General features: G+C 40.7%; 1 protein-coding gene across 1 annotated transcript in view; it reads left to right on the forward strand.

The window, feature by feature from the left end:
• LOC126541294 (choline-phosphate cytidylyltransferase A-like) overlaps nt 1-13550 on the forward strand; it is a 66821-nt gene extending 53271 nt beyond the window's left edge. Inside the window, exon 8 of the mRNA XM_050188014.2 lies at nt 9277-13550. Within this exon, the coding sequence (XP_050043971.1) occupies nt 9277-9522 (246 nt within the window). The 3' untranslated portion in view covers nt 9523-13550. The remainder of the gene's footprint in view (nt 1-9276) is intronic.
• The last annotated feature ends 232 nt before the right edge of the window (nt 13551-13782 follow it).

Here is a 13782-nt window from a genome sequence, read left to right on the forward strand (position 1 = left end):
TACTTCACATGTGCTACCATCAGTTGCCCATGCGCATAATCACGTACCCAATCTAAATCTAATCATGTATGGGTACAAACATATCAAGGGCGAGCTGGTCGCGATGGCATGCTATCCAACACCCCTGTTGGCTAAACCTGATCAGTGTGCCTCATCTGGAATCGGTGACCAAAGTTGCAGTTTGGTGCTGAGTCAACGAAACCAGTCGCAGTGGCTGTACAGCACCCGGAAAGCAGAGGAAGCACCTCGATCAAGAATGCAAGAACATGGGCAACACTCAAATGGGAGCAACGTGTTTCGCAGTCACCATGTTTTTGACATCGTGCGCTTGCGGATCACTCCAAGAAATCAAACGAGCCACTGTACGGTGTCCAAAATTTCAGTCGCCGTTTTACACTAGTTGTGTGGAGTTGGGGGGCGGTGCCCCGAGGGATCTCGAATAATCGAGCAGATCTGAAAACTACTTTCCTCTTTGTAATACTTTTTTTTCCTTGTGTTACTTTATATGCACCACATATCCTTAAACGTTAACCCTTCACTGTTCGTAAATTTAAACGAATGCAAACATGGAGCCACAAGCAGCCAGATATGCATGGCTGCTTGGTCTACATATATTGCATGCATGTAGCCTTTGAAAAATTTGTTTTGGTTATAATGCGGTACCACTTACAGTGGGGATATTTGCCGCTCCGACGACTTATGCTATAAGCAGTTTATGCTGTACAGGAGCTGTCCGTGTGCTAGAAGAAAAAGTATGTATGCGTGCTAAGTTCATCCAAATCACTTTTGAAATGGGATTATTGAGTTGACGAGCTGAGCTTGTCCAAAACAAGTCGATAGTGAGGGACATTTTGCTTAATTAAAAGCATATTTTTATATATAGGGACATTTTGATAAAACTTACATCATGTATGTATAATTACATGCTCATGTCAAATATGCAATTAATTTTGCTTTGAAACAAGCAGTTGAGTAATTAAAATATTAAGAAATGTGTTTTTGTGGGGGCTAGTTCGAGGTGAGCTGTCTATGAAATGATAGTTGTTATGAAGGAAGTTGCATATCAAATTGATCTTTAATGATCAGAGTTTGAAGTGTGGCAAGAAAAAATGTTGTCGACTAATTTGGACCAACGTTATATCACGTCAAACATTTTAAATCAATAACCAATAGTGATACCCAGGATAAATTATTACTTTTAAAAAATTTCCGTAATATTTGATATTTTAAGCCTTCTTCACCCTCTATTTGTCTGGCTTTCTTTCATGAAAGAGACAGAAAGAACAAACGTAAATAATGCGAATCACTGAGAAAGAGTTCTTTCTTCACCCAAGGCGGGTGGCCTCCTCAGTTCAGGTAGCCATTGGTCTTAGCTGCTTCCTTGGCCTGGTTCATCTACTTTCGCTGGCCCTCCAAGTCCGTGGTCGCGAGCATGGCCTCTTGCAATTCTTGACAGTCTTCTTCTGTGGTTTTGTTTTCGGTTCTTAATTGAGCTTCTTGATTGTTGGGTTCAGCAAGATTAGGATACCCCATCACCATGTGACAAAGGGATTTCTGGCGCCCCGCACAGGCAAAGCACAGGCAAAGGCTTGAGAATTGGGTCAGGCACATTCTGTGCATCGTAATGCCATTTACATAGGAGCTTGTTTGGAGAGGCAGCAGAGAAACCGTCTCTTCGCTGGTTAGACTATGGTGCAGTAAAGGGCATACCCTTCTTTTCAAATTTGTAATGCTACAGGATATCCGAATATTTTTTGGGAATAGCCTCGGACCTCATTGCCTTTGGGAACCCCTCTGACAAGAAAGCCCGGTTTGTAATCTTGCGCTATGGTGTGTGCCGCTTTGTTTCCGGCCAGTGACTCGTGGCCAGGGGTCCAGATGACATTGGTCTCGGGAACATGCGTGTGTTTTGATATTTCTTGCAAGATTTTCAGAGCTTTGGTGGATATCGTACCTTTTTAAAATTACGACACGCTGATTGCCAGTTGCTCAGTATTACAGCATTTTCGGTGCATGTGGAGATGGCCAGTGCTATTGCCACCTCTTCGGCCGTGTCCAAATCTCTTGTGAGTATTGTTGCAGTGGCCTTTTCTTCGCCTTTGGTATTAATTGTGGTTACTGTGAAAGCAGGTATCCTTGGATGCTTAGCTGCATCCGTGAATCTTGTGTTAGGGTTTGTGGAGAATTTCTTGTGGAGTGCTCTTGCTGTTGTTCATCTTCTTTCCTTGTGAAAGTTTGGATGCATATTGCGGGGTACAGATGCTACTGGAGATCGAATCTCGTATGTGCACTAGGAGTCTAGATTTTTCGTCTGATTTCGCAGTTGCCTCCACATTGTAACTGAGCCGAAGGAGCACGCTTCTTCCAGTGGAAGTAAATTTGAGTCCTTCAATCTGGCTTGTTTTGTGCGCTTCTGCAAGTTCCTTCCACGTATTGTGCAGGCTGAGTTTGAGTAATTGTGCTGTATATGCTTTTTCGGGAATTCCCAGTGCAGTCTTGGTAGGTTTTCTAATCATGATCTTTAGTTTTTCAATTTCTGCATTCTTCAGGGCCAGATAGGGCGTGCCATACGGGATACGGCTCATGATGAGCGCCTGTAAGATAGATATGCAGCGTGTCTTGTTCTTTGAGGCCGTGTCTTAGGTTTGCAACTTCCTTAATGAGGTGTAAAACTTGGGTGAGCAATCCATGAAGTTTGGGGAGGGTCACGGCTCCTGACCCATCTTAATGTTTGACAAGGCCAAGTATTCGCAACGACTCCACGCGTGGTATTTTGATTACGTTAAGTGTTATGCTCGGGTAGGGTTGCTGATAGGCTGGTAGTCTGCCTCGAGTTCTTGCTTCGAGCAGTAGCACTTCTGATTTTTTGGGTGCACATTGTAATCTGCATTTGTTTCAGTAAAGTTCGATCCAATTTATTGCCTCCTGTAGTGTGTTCTGTTGTTGGCCCCTTGATGGTGCTTTGGTCCATATTGTTATATCCTCTCCATAAAAGATGTGACTGAGCCCTTCTATCTTGTTCAGTTCTTTAGGCAATTGCATCATTGTGATGTTGAAGAGCAAAGGCGAGATTACTGACCCTTGAGGTGTTCCCTTGTTCGGAATCTTGAAGTTTTTGGTTCTTAGGTTGCCAACCCCAATGGTAGCCGTTTTCATGAAAAAGAAAAGAAAAAGAATTATCTTGATAAGATGAGTAGTACCACACTCTCCAAATGTCTCACCATCAGAAATGCCGCTTTGAGAAAACAAAAAAAAAACACATTTCACGACATGTTTATGGTTAATATGGTGAAGGCTAAATTGATGAAGTATGATACAGAGGTCCAATCTAGCAAAAACAAATGCTTTACACTGACTGCGCATAATTTTTAGCTCCAAAGAGCAGTGTCTCCCGTAGCAAATTGGCAAAAGAGGCCATCACACTGTGTGGCATGCTTTTTTCTTGTTGCTTTGGGTATGGTGCTGGACACGTCGCCACAACTTCCAGCACTGAATGCATCACATTTCTAAAGCTGAAACTCTCTATCCATGTCATATACAAAAAAAAAAAAAAAAACTATTCATAAACAAAAATCGTCCTGCAACCATGGCCAAGTGATCGTTTATAATCTGAGAATATTTTGCATCAGGCTTCTGGCTAAGCTTTATCTGAAGAGAACACAAACGTACATTCATGCTTTCATTCATAATAATGTAATTTCCCACTCCCTAATGACTGACCCTGATAAAAGTTGCTGAGCACTGTTTTTGTATCTATAGTCGGGTACAATTGAGAATTTGCTCCTCAAAGGCGGTTGCATGTGAGCCTCTGCCAATGGGCGCACATTCTAGACTGACGTTACGAGCTGGACGGCTGGTGACCCCGCTGATGGAGAACATGGTCACCCTTCGCTTCCATCTGGGCTGGACTTTTGAATGGGACTACTACTTTAATCGTGGAGGCACTTCGGTCATCTGGGCAGGGCTTCTCCTGCCTTCTTAATGTGTACCTGACTATAGAAAGTTCATGAACCAAACATGGAGAAATATAGGGGATATAACAGTTATTAGAGGCACTGAAGCTGTGTCAATTTGTAAGCAGCATCTGAGAAAGTCTTTATTGACCCATCAGAGGAATAGTAAAATATTTTGCATGGAATCGCTAAATTGGCTTCCTTCTATGTGCATAGGTGTTGCCTCCCAGGGTTGGTTTTTTACGAAATTAGTATTTCATAGAAAAGGGGAGGTGCATAACCTGTTTTCGGATGTCTAGAGCCTAGGATATTTAGTGCCCCTTCTTTTTAGGTAAAACCTGATTTTTGCACCTCAAGCAAGTTTTATGAAAATCGAATTAAACCTGATTTCTCACTGAAGTTTGCCCTTTCATAAAGAATAACAATAAATGTGAGTGTTACAAAACTAATTAACTCTGCCACCTTGTATGAGCAATTAAGATATGTTGTCACAAAATTGCCCTTGTACATGTGCACAGTGTCGGCAAGATGGAGAGCTGGTGAAGATGCCTTGAATTCTCTAAATCCTGCGTTCTCAATTTAAGAGGAAGCTTTAGCTCGGGTGCTCCTATCTAAATACATGTAAAAGGAGAATTTTTCTTGGCAACCACTGCACCGAATTTGACGAGGTTTGTTGCATTTAAAGAAAAGCTTAAAATCTAGTGACTCTTGGTTTCGACTTTTCGATTTAGGTCGTCGATTTTTTATTAAATATTGGCAAAAATCAAAAATGTTCAAAAACGAAACTATCAAGTTTACAACTTTGTAACTCAACAACGATTCTGTGATACAATACAATTCTGTGAATTGCATCTAATAGTACACTAAAGCGGACAAAATTGATATGTTACGCATGAATATAAAAAACTTTTGTAATACGGAAATACAGCTTTTGCAGAACCCTTGTAACCAACGTAACAAATTCATGTAAGATGTAAAATGACATAGCGAATTTCTCCGCTTTGAATGATATAACGGATACCGTTTACAGAACCACGATATCTGTTCTTGATGCAGAGCTATGAATTTGTACTCTTTGTGCTTCTATTTTTTTAAACGGTCGAATATTTGAAAATTTTTTTAACAAAATTCAGGCCCTAAATCGAAATCCTGCTTCGAACATTCACTAAAATTTAACTTTGTCTCTCAAATGCAACAAATTTCATTAAAATTGGTCCAGGGGTTTTCTCAGAAAAATGTTTTTGCGTTTTACGTGTACTTGAATAGGCCACGTTGGAGTTGAGCCCGAGCTAAAGCTTCCTCTTAAACTTCTTTCTGAGAGCTCGCATCTTCCAAAGTGCGTGTCCCTGGAGCAACTTCTTTCTTGGGGCTTGCTTGTGACACCTAGTTGCAATATTCCCCTGCCAAAAGAAAAGCATCGTCCTGATGCTTAGTAAATTAGAAATAAAAAGTGCAGAACAACACAGCAGTGCACGCATAAGCAGAGCCATACACATTGAGCGTAAGCAAAGTAAAACTGTAGAAGTCGTGCGAGGTCGAGATTGCGCCGCATGAACGCATGAAAATAGACTATCTCTGAGTGGTGCTGTTGACGCCGACGTGACATGGCATCGTCTGAAATAACCTTGTAGTTCACTTTGTCAGGTTTGACGTATCGACCAAGCAGCTTCTCAGTATCATATTAATAATAAATGCATTTATGAATATGGTATATATGGTATACGGTATTTTACTTAACACTCCAGTGAAAATGTGCATATATGTATGATTTATTTAGCATCTACTGGCCTTGAGTGAGTGGATGAATGGAAGCTTTTTGCATGTTGCTTTTTTATTAGCTGCATGTATAGTCAACCGCAAAAGTTTACGGGACGCAGGATCTGCCAAGAAGCTGAATTCTCGCGAAGCTTGGTATTACAGCCTCGAAATAAATGTTCCAGCATGTAGTGGCCTTCGCCACTGACCCAGTGATTCATTAAATACGAAGTGCCATACCTTAACAGTGCAGGTATTCACATTTGAAGGGGAAACCGCGCCCCGTAAACTTTTGCTGTCGACTGTACATGAATTGCTGTCGACTGTACATGAATTCGACAGGGGCGCATCACATTGCATTTTATGCACCTTTTGTATGCATGTAAACGGCAGTTATGCACTAGGAAACAAACGCAGCACCGCCATTGCTCTGCCTTGCGAATAATAAGTGACGTTCAGGACGTTTGTGCAATTATATTGCATTCGCAGAACAGGATGGCTGATTCAGCCTGTTGGTATGTTATTAGTTATGTTGCAAGAGTGTACAGCGGGGACCACTGAAGCAGGACGACAACATATGAGGATGAACTGCATGGCAAGTCTAAGGTGGACACGGAAATACTAAAAATGCATATGATAATGTACATCAACAAGGGCTTGCAAGATAAGGGAGAGCATCAGACATTTTGCGAAGTGTGCCTGCGTACACTACTTTTTGTACTTCTTTCATTTTCACAAAAGCACAGTGAACCAAGTAATGAATGGATCACCAAACATGTCTGTATTTGTTGCTTTTGTTCACATAACTGCTAACAGTGATTTGTATAGATAAGTTCGTTGCATGATTTCCAAGCACCTCTCTTTGTCCTTACATGTTCCTGTGAGCGATTTTGCTTGCTTGAATAAGAATTTTTTGCGTCTAAAAGGCAACCATTGCCTGTCTAAATGTTTATGAAAATTCCCAGCAAGATCTTGAACTTCAAGCTGCTCAAAAATAAACACCAATTCTGTCCCGGTTCTTCTCTTTAACACTTGGTTTTTGCTCCCTGAATTTCAAAAACAGTAGAAAACAAGGAATGGTACATATTTATAGTATACAGATGCAGAATTTCCAGTTGCAGTTTGTTTAAGGATTAAAATCAAGCAAAGTTATATATATTGAGCAAAAGGGAAATAAGGTAACTGGTGGCAGCCATCAGTGTTGATAATTTCACTGGATAGCTTTTGCACGCCTTAATGCTCTATTTGGAACTAAATGTATTGTCTATGAATGCATTGAAATCAAATGCATTGTAACAAGATACTCATTTATTATCTTTGTAGACTGGAAAAATCAGTTAAGATGGGAACATTCTGGTGTTCGATGTTCATTTGCTGTTAGCATGTGTATAACTTTACTGGTAGTGTATTTATGGGTAGTCTGGAATTCCACATGAAATTATTCCTTTTGTTGTTAACAAGCAAACATGTTTAGCACTTCAATGCCTCATGACAGGTCTACAAGAGCGCAAGCATTTTTTTGTTAATCACTATCAAACATGTTCGTTCTCATCTTTTTATTTTTTTTGACAGATACATCTTGAAACAATATTTGGATGTGGCATATTGTCATATTATTCACATGCCTTATGTCTCTTATGTATGAATTGTGAAATAATTCCTCAATGCATTTATTTTGCTACACCATTTTGGTTCTCACAATGCACATTGCTGGTTTAGTTGGTTCATAATTAGGCCTGTCCTGTCTACTTCCTGCCTCGTTATCTTTTCTTGCACATTTTTAATGTCTTGAGTGCTCTACCACGATATAATTTGTGGTGTGTATAATTAATTCAGCTATGCTTATATCTGTTGTAACTTACTAATTTATTAAAGCAACGAAATGACTTTTTGTCAGCCTTACACAGAGTGTTATTTTGTTGTACAATGACTTTGTTTTCTCAGCATTTCTAATTAGTGTACTAATAGATGTAATTATCATACTTAGATCTGCAAAATCTTTCACTAGTTTGGTACTGCAGCATGCAAGAGAGAGAGAGAAATGTGAACTTGCATGAAGTCCATTTATGGTTCTGAATGTTTATAATAGATGGCATCACCAGTCTTAACAGTGTGACAGACAATGCGTTTCCCTACTGACTCTATCTGATATGATGCTTTAGAAGATGCATTTGAACTGAATGAGCAGACGAGATGCTTGGACAATTAGCAGAATGTTCAGAATAGGTATTAGTCCTTGGTCTCCCTTTCTTAGAGGAGTTACTAGAGTGCATTTGTTGACTTTATGTAGGTGATCAATTTGGTCCTAAGGGGCATAAGGCATCCCAGAACTGCTTATTTTCGTAATGAGGTAAAGCAAATGAACTGGTTTAGCTATCGCTTCATACAGTCTATCCTGCACTGTCGCTTTCATGTGATGGCAAGCTGTTTTCTTCCCTGAAAGAAGTTATTAGTACGAAAGCTTCACACTGAGCCGATCACATTCATATCGCTGGTAGCTGTACATGCGTGGCTTAAGTGGATCAGCTGTAAGCGCAACAATAGCCATTGAAAGCAGGCGTATGTTTGTGGCACTGGATGTGGTGTTGTGAATGCAAAATGTATAAGCAAATGGTTACTGCTACAGTTGAACCCAGTTCTAGTAGGCAGACTAATTTTGTAAATGTTCTCAGTAGCTTGCTACGTTTGGACTAAATATCCACCTCTTCATTGAAAGGACTGTGGAAAGGCTTTTGGCTTTTTGCAGTAATACTTCCTCAATGCATAGGGCATTCGCTTGCTCTTTCACATGTCTGCACTACACTTGATACAATACAATGCTGTCGTCACTTACCTGTTCAGCCCATGTGATATTAATGTATAATGAGACCTTCATGTGGTTGCTAGGGGTGATTTTCTTCATTCTTTCATTAGACTTAGCATTGGTGGCCTTTGCATTGTAAAAAAATCCATTGGTGTCTCAACTCTTTTGGTATAGAATTATTTGGTATGAATACTGAGTTCTTAGTAGACCAGCTCTAAACCTTGTGGTCAGAGTTTGTTCCCTATCCTCTACTTCATGCTCTTACATATTGCAGTTTCAGCATCTTGCTGTTGAGCCTGAGGTTGCAAGCTCGATTCATAGGTGCTGTGGGGCTTTGATGTCTATGGGCAGAGCATAAAAAATGCTTGTGTACTAAAATTTCCGTGCACATTACAAAACCCCAAATGATTGAAATTATGCTTGTGCCCTCCAACGTAGTGCTATTGAGAGCAAAGTCTCTCTTTGGTATGTACAGTCAGTCAATCAATTGTTCCTTACGGCGCATGCTACTCAAATTGTCGAACTCAAATCCCTGCTTAACTGCTCATATTTTTTCTGGTCTGTGCTGCTTAAGCACTCAGTCAGACAATAGATGAGAAAACATTTCTCATCTTTTTGTTTCTTGTCTGGTTTGTTCTTTTGGCTCTGAGCCTCTCTACACCCTGCTGCCTTTTTTTTCTACTGCCCAAGCCTGGGACTAACCACTTACTGCATGTCCTTCCCTGTGCTTCTCTTTTTTTTTTTCTCCCTTGTGTCCATCCTCAGAACCACCTCTGGAACGAAGGAAAAGACAGGCTGAAGAATGCCTTGTCTCCTGGAAGCAGCCCGCCCCGAAGCCCATCTCCGGCTTACCTGAATGAGAGCATGGGCTCGCCCCCCATGAAGACGGTGCGCCTTGGAAAGGGTGCGACCGCCTTCTGTCATGACTTCTCTGAAGATGAGGAGGACGAAGACGAACCAGAACTGCACACCGATGAAGCGAGAGACTTGGCTGCGCTTATCAGAGCTTAGGAGTTTTTTTAATGGCAGATGGCCTTGAGGTTTTTGAAAATTGTGTGCTGTTAATGATTTTCCTTGCACTGGCAATCTGTGCCTGCTGGCAGAGCAGGACGTGTTGTGGATGGGAGGCCCGCACTGCCAGCCCTTCTTTTCTGGAAAAGAAGGTGTGTGCGAAAGTGGAGGCCTGCTAAAATGGATGCTCATTTTTTGTCTTCCTGCTGAGTGCCGGTGAAGTGAGCTTTTACCACTGCCTCTACCATTGTCTATCTTGTGGTACAGAAGTGGACACTGCGCCAACTTTCATTTCTAGACAGGAAGTGAAAATGGCAGGGGCATGTGCCATTTTTTTTGTAGGGTGAATGACGAGTGTAGGCTGGTAAAAAGTGTATCCTGAAGGCTGGCAGAGTATTTCGACAACTGGCCTTGCTGTCGATGTTTGGACAAGCTGATTTTTTTTTTACACGTGCAGAAACAAGATAAAGCACTTCCAGTTTTTTTGTTTCCCAAAGTTAGTTTGTTAATATATTGGCAAGGTGCAGGGCTTCAGCCAATGTCCATTGTATTTATGCTTCTGGCTGTATTGCTGCTGTAACCATCCACGTAGGCTACAAGGAGCTGCTCCTGTGTTACATTGCCTCTGGGCGTTGAGCTGTGAATCGCCTGTGTGTTCATGGTCTGCATGCATTATTTATGTTTGCCTGGGTGTGAAAAAGGCTTGTTATAAACAAAAGACCTTTTTTATTAGGTTCTTAATGTTTTTAGTTCTTCAGTTATAATATATAAGAAAAATTTGTGTTGAATCACGTTTTGTGATTCCATGTTTATGAATGTGCTAGTGTGTTGGCAGTGTATGTGTGAAATGTACACAGCAATCCTTGCTTCATTTTTCCTGACAGATGTCTTGATTGAAGAGTGGGAAAGGAGGTGTGTGAGGTCTTTTCTGCTATGGGCCTAAGGCTGACATGATGCAGGAGCACTATGTGACAGGCTTTCTGGTTCTGAGGAACAGAAGCTGAATTCAATGCTGCAGATGTCGTCTTGGACCTCTTCGGTCCTTTCTTAATGTTTGTGTTCTTGCAATCAAAACGGAAGAAAATATGCATGCCGAGATTTAGCTTCACATCATGGAATTTCATGTGGTTAGATTTAATCCCGACTTGCTAGAGCATGTCGTGCAGCTTGAGAATTTCACACCACGATAGCTCAGTGGCTATGGCATTGCACTGCTAAGCATGAGGCCGCAGGTTCTATACTTGGCCACTGTGGTGGCCAGATTCCAACTAGGGCAGAATGCAAGAAAGCTTGTGTATCGTGCTTTGTGTGTGCGTTAAAGAACCCTGAGGTGGTAAAAATTAGTCCGGGCTATCTGCTGCTTCAACCGTAGCTAGAGTTCTGCATTTTTGGATTGATCGAGTAAAGTTCAAAAAACACTCTCCGGTAAAGAAATTGGTGATTCAGGTGTAGTCGAAAAACTCAATTTTATGGGCCTTAGTTATGATCACATGACGGTGCTGTGACAACAGTTCCAGGGGACGATTGTGAGAAGCTGGAAACATTCGTTGTGAAAACCAAACTCCTTCCACAATCTGGACTACAAACACATTCCTAAAGAAAAATTAAAATGAATTGCCCTCGGTAATCAGTGAACTAAAAGAAGTTGTGTAGAAACCATCGACGATGATTGTCAACGTAATCAAATAGCAAAATGCCTTGCTTTGTTAAAGCAATAATGTGCTTGATAACATATGTCTTTGCATTAAGGATGTATATGTAGTGCTTGTTATTTCATTGTGTAATTCTGTAGAGAACAGAGCCGTGGACCAGCACATCCCTAGTGGCAGTATAGGTGGACAGCACATGTGTCTCAAAGAGCTATGACAGTTGGTGTTTGGCAATGGATGCACTCTGAGAGGTTGTGCTCCATGTGCGTTTTTGCCTTTGTTCCAACTTCCGACCAGCAACCTCCAACTGCCAGCCTGTGATCACGAAAATGGTCAAAAAAGGCCAAGGAAAGCTACTCTTAAAACTGAGAGCAGAGTCTTTTGCATAATGGGTGCAGTGTGCTTGCCATTCACCTGCAGGCTCCGCTAAGTCTGTGGGATAAGTCGTCTGCTACCTCATTCGTGCGGACATCGACTGCTTGCTGAACATTGTAGATAAGTAGAAGTACTGTGAAGTCATTAATAGCTGTGAGTTTATGCTGCTGTTGCAAAAAAGTGGAGTCGTGCAGTTCGGTGAAACATTCCTGCTTTGCACTGCTCTAGTGAGTCGTTCTTGCACCACACTCAGGTCGTGAGCACCAAATGTTGAAGGCGAAACTGCCAGCAGCATTTGACATGCATGAGCATTTGTTTTCTGCCCTTTCGCCACAGTGGCGCGACATTACCTTGCAGGCAAGCGAGTCGGCACATACTGTTGAAGAAATCTGGAGAAATTTTCTGGAGGATGCATTACTGGCCTGTTTGTTATGCACTGTGCTAGATTTACAGCTTTCTACTGCTAAATGTTGGAAGGGTTTTTTAATTTATTTCTATAGATCACAAAGATCGTGCCACAATAATGGATTTCAGTAGTTGTAAATATGGATGATATATTACACAAAATTGCAACTATGATAAATCCTTGTGCAATTGAAAGTGTTGACTTTAATCTTAAGAAATGTTCCTGTGGGATACTGTTCTTATTTTTTTTTCAATCAAGGTTGTTTTTTACGTATTGGCACAACCAAAAGTTGGATATAATGGTAAACATGGTGAAAAACGTAAATTCCAACACACTGTAAAAAGAAAGCCTTGATGAACTAAGATATTTTTATTGAAAAAAATAAATTTAAAAAAATGCTCCGACTTTGCCCCGAAATAAACTGAAAATGCAGAACCCTACTTGTAGCCCATTGTATAGCTTCAGGGTGTTAAACAAAAATATTAATTCTTGCTGATCTTACTCTGTGTTAAAGGGGAAGTGTTGGTAATGGGTCACACAGTGTTTACTGTACATGCAAATGATGATTGTTGAACAGAAGGATGGCTGAATGCAAATGATTGTTGCTGAATGATGACTAAGAGTGTGTGTACTGAAGTATCATGCCTCTTTTAATTGCAGTGATAACGATAGCCCTTAGGTCAAATTTTAGTTCTCATGCCTTAACATTAGAACCTCTTTTAACCTTGCATGTACACAGCTCGAGAGTGGCATAGATTTTTACTTCTGCTTTTGAAAATTGCAAGGAAGTCTTTGGGAGGCAGTTCGTCATAATAGTAAACATGAGACGCACACACAGGACAAATGGCATCTTTTCTTGCTGACTCTTGCATAACTTCATCCTCTTTGATGAAGTTGTAAGATGTGTGCTACAATGGTCTTCAGGCATGTTTGCGCATTTGGCACTGCCTGATCATTTTTTTAAGTGTTGGGCTCCAATATGAACTACTGCGTGCATGGTCTTGCTATGTGCGTTTTTAGGACAGTTTTTTTTTTATTAGCTACAGTAGTTGCATGTTCATGCAGTTGCAAACAGTGTGCCTTTAAAAACAATATGACTGCATAGTGTCACATTGTTTCCAGCTATTCTGGCAAAATAATATATTCACAAGTACAATGTCTGCATTTGTGTACATTCACTTTCTGTAATCTGTGTTTTGTCTTTCTGTGAAACGTAAGTTTTGAGTGCAATAGTCTCTTGCGAGCAGCAGTGTTCACACCGTAAATCTCTTTGCTCTCTATAGGGTATGCATACATGACTAGGCAAGGCATCTTTGTAAAGCTTTTGTGGCACATTTGGTGACCAAAGCATTTTTTTTTGTGATGCATTTTAGAACGTTGAGCTTCATTGTGCACGTGTGCACAATATTTAGTCACAACAGCTATTTATATTGGGGGCATTGGATGTGGTTGAGATTCCTTTTTTTGTTGTTCTTTTTGTCACTTCAAGAATTCTTTTTAGAATACATGATGATGTTCTGTGCAACAAAACTTGGAATTAGAATTGCTGCAGAATGTCTATGTTGAATTATTATAAATAAAAAGCATTGCACAAAAGACATTGCACATCATGTACATTTTTATTTGTCATGACACACAAGGAAAGAGACGTACATCGTATTGTATTAGTAGTCACCCACTGTATACCTCAACACAGAAACCGAACGAAAGATATGCAATTCTATGTGAACACAAAAACAGAAAAACCGAATGCTTGGCTATCCGCCAAGCTACAATGTAAGCACTCGTAACAATGTATGACACAACCATCTAAGGAGGCAGAGAACTACT

Source organism: Dermacentor andersoni, chromosome 2 (assembly GCF_023375885.2).
Source record: "Dermacentor andersoni chromosome 2, qqDerAnde1_hic_scaffold, whole genome shotgun sequence".
NCBI classification, from domain to species: Eukaryota; Metazoa; Arthropoda; class Arachnida; order Ixodida; family Ixodidae; genus Dermacentor; species Dermacentor andersoni.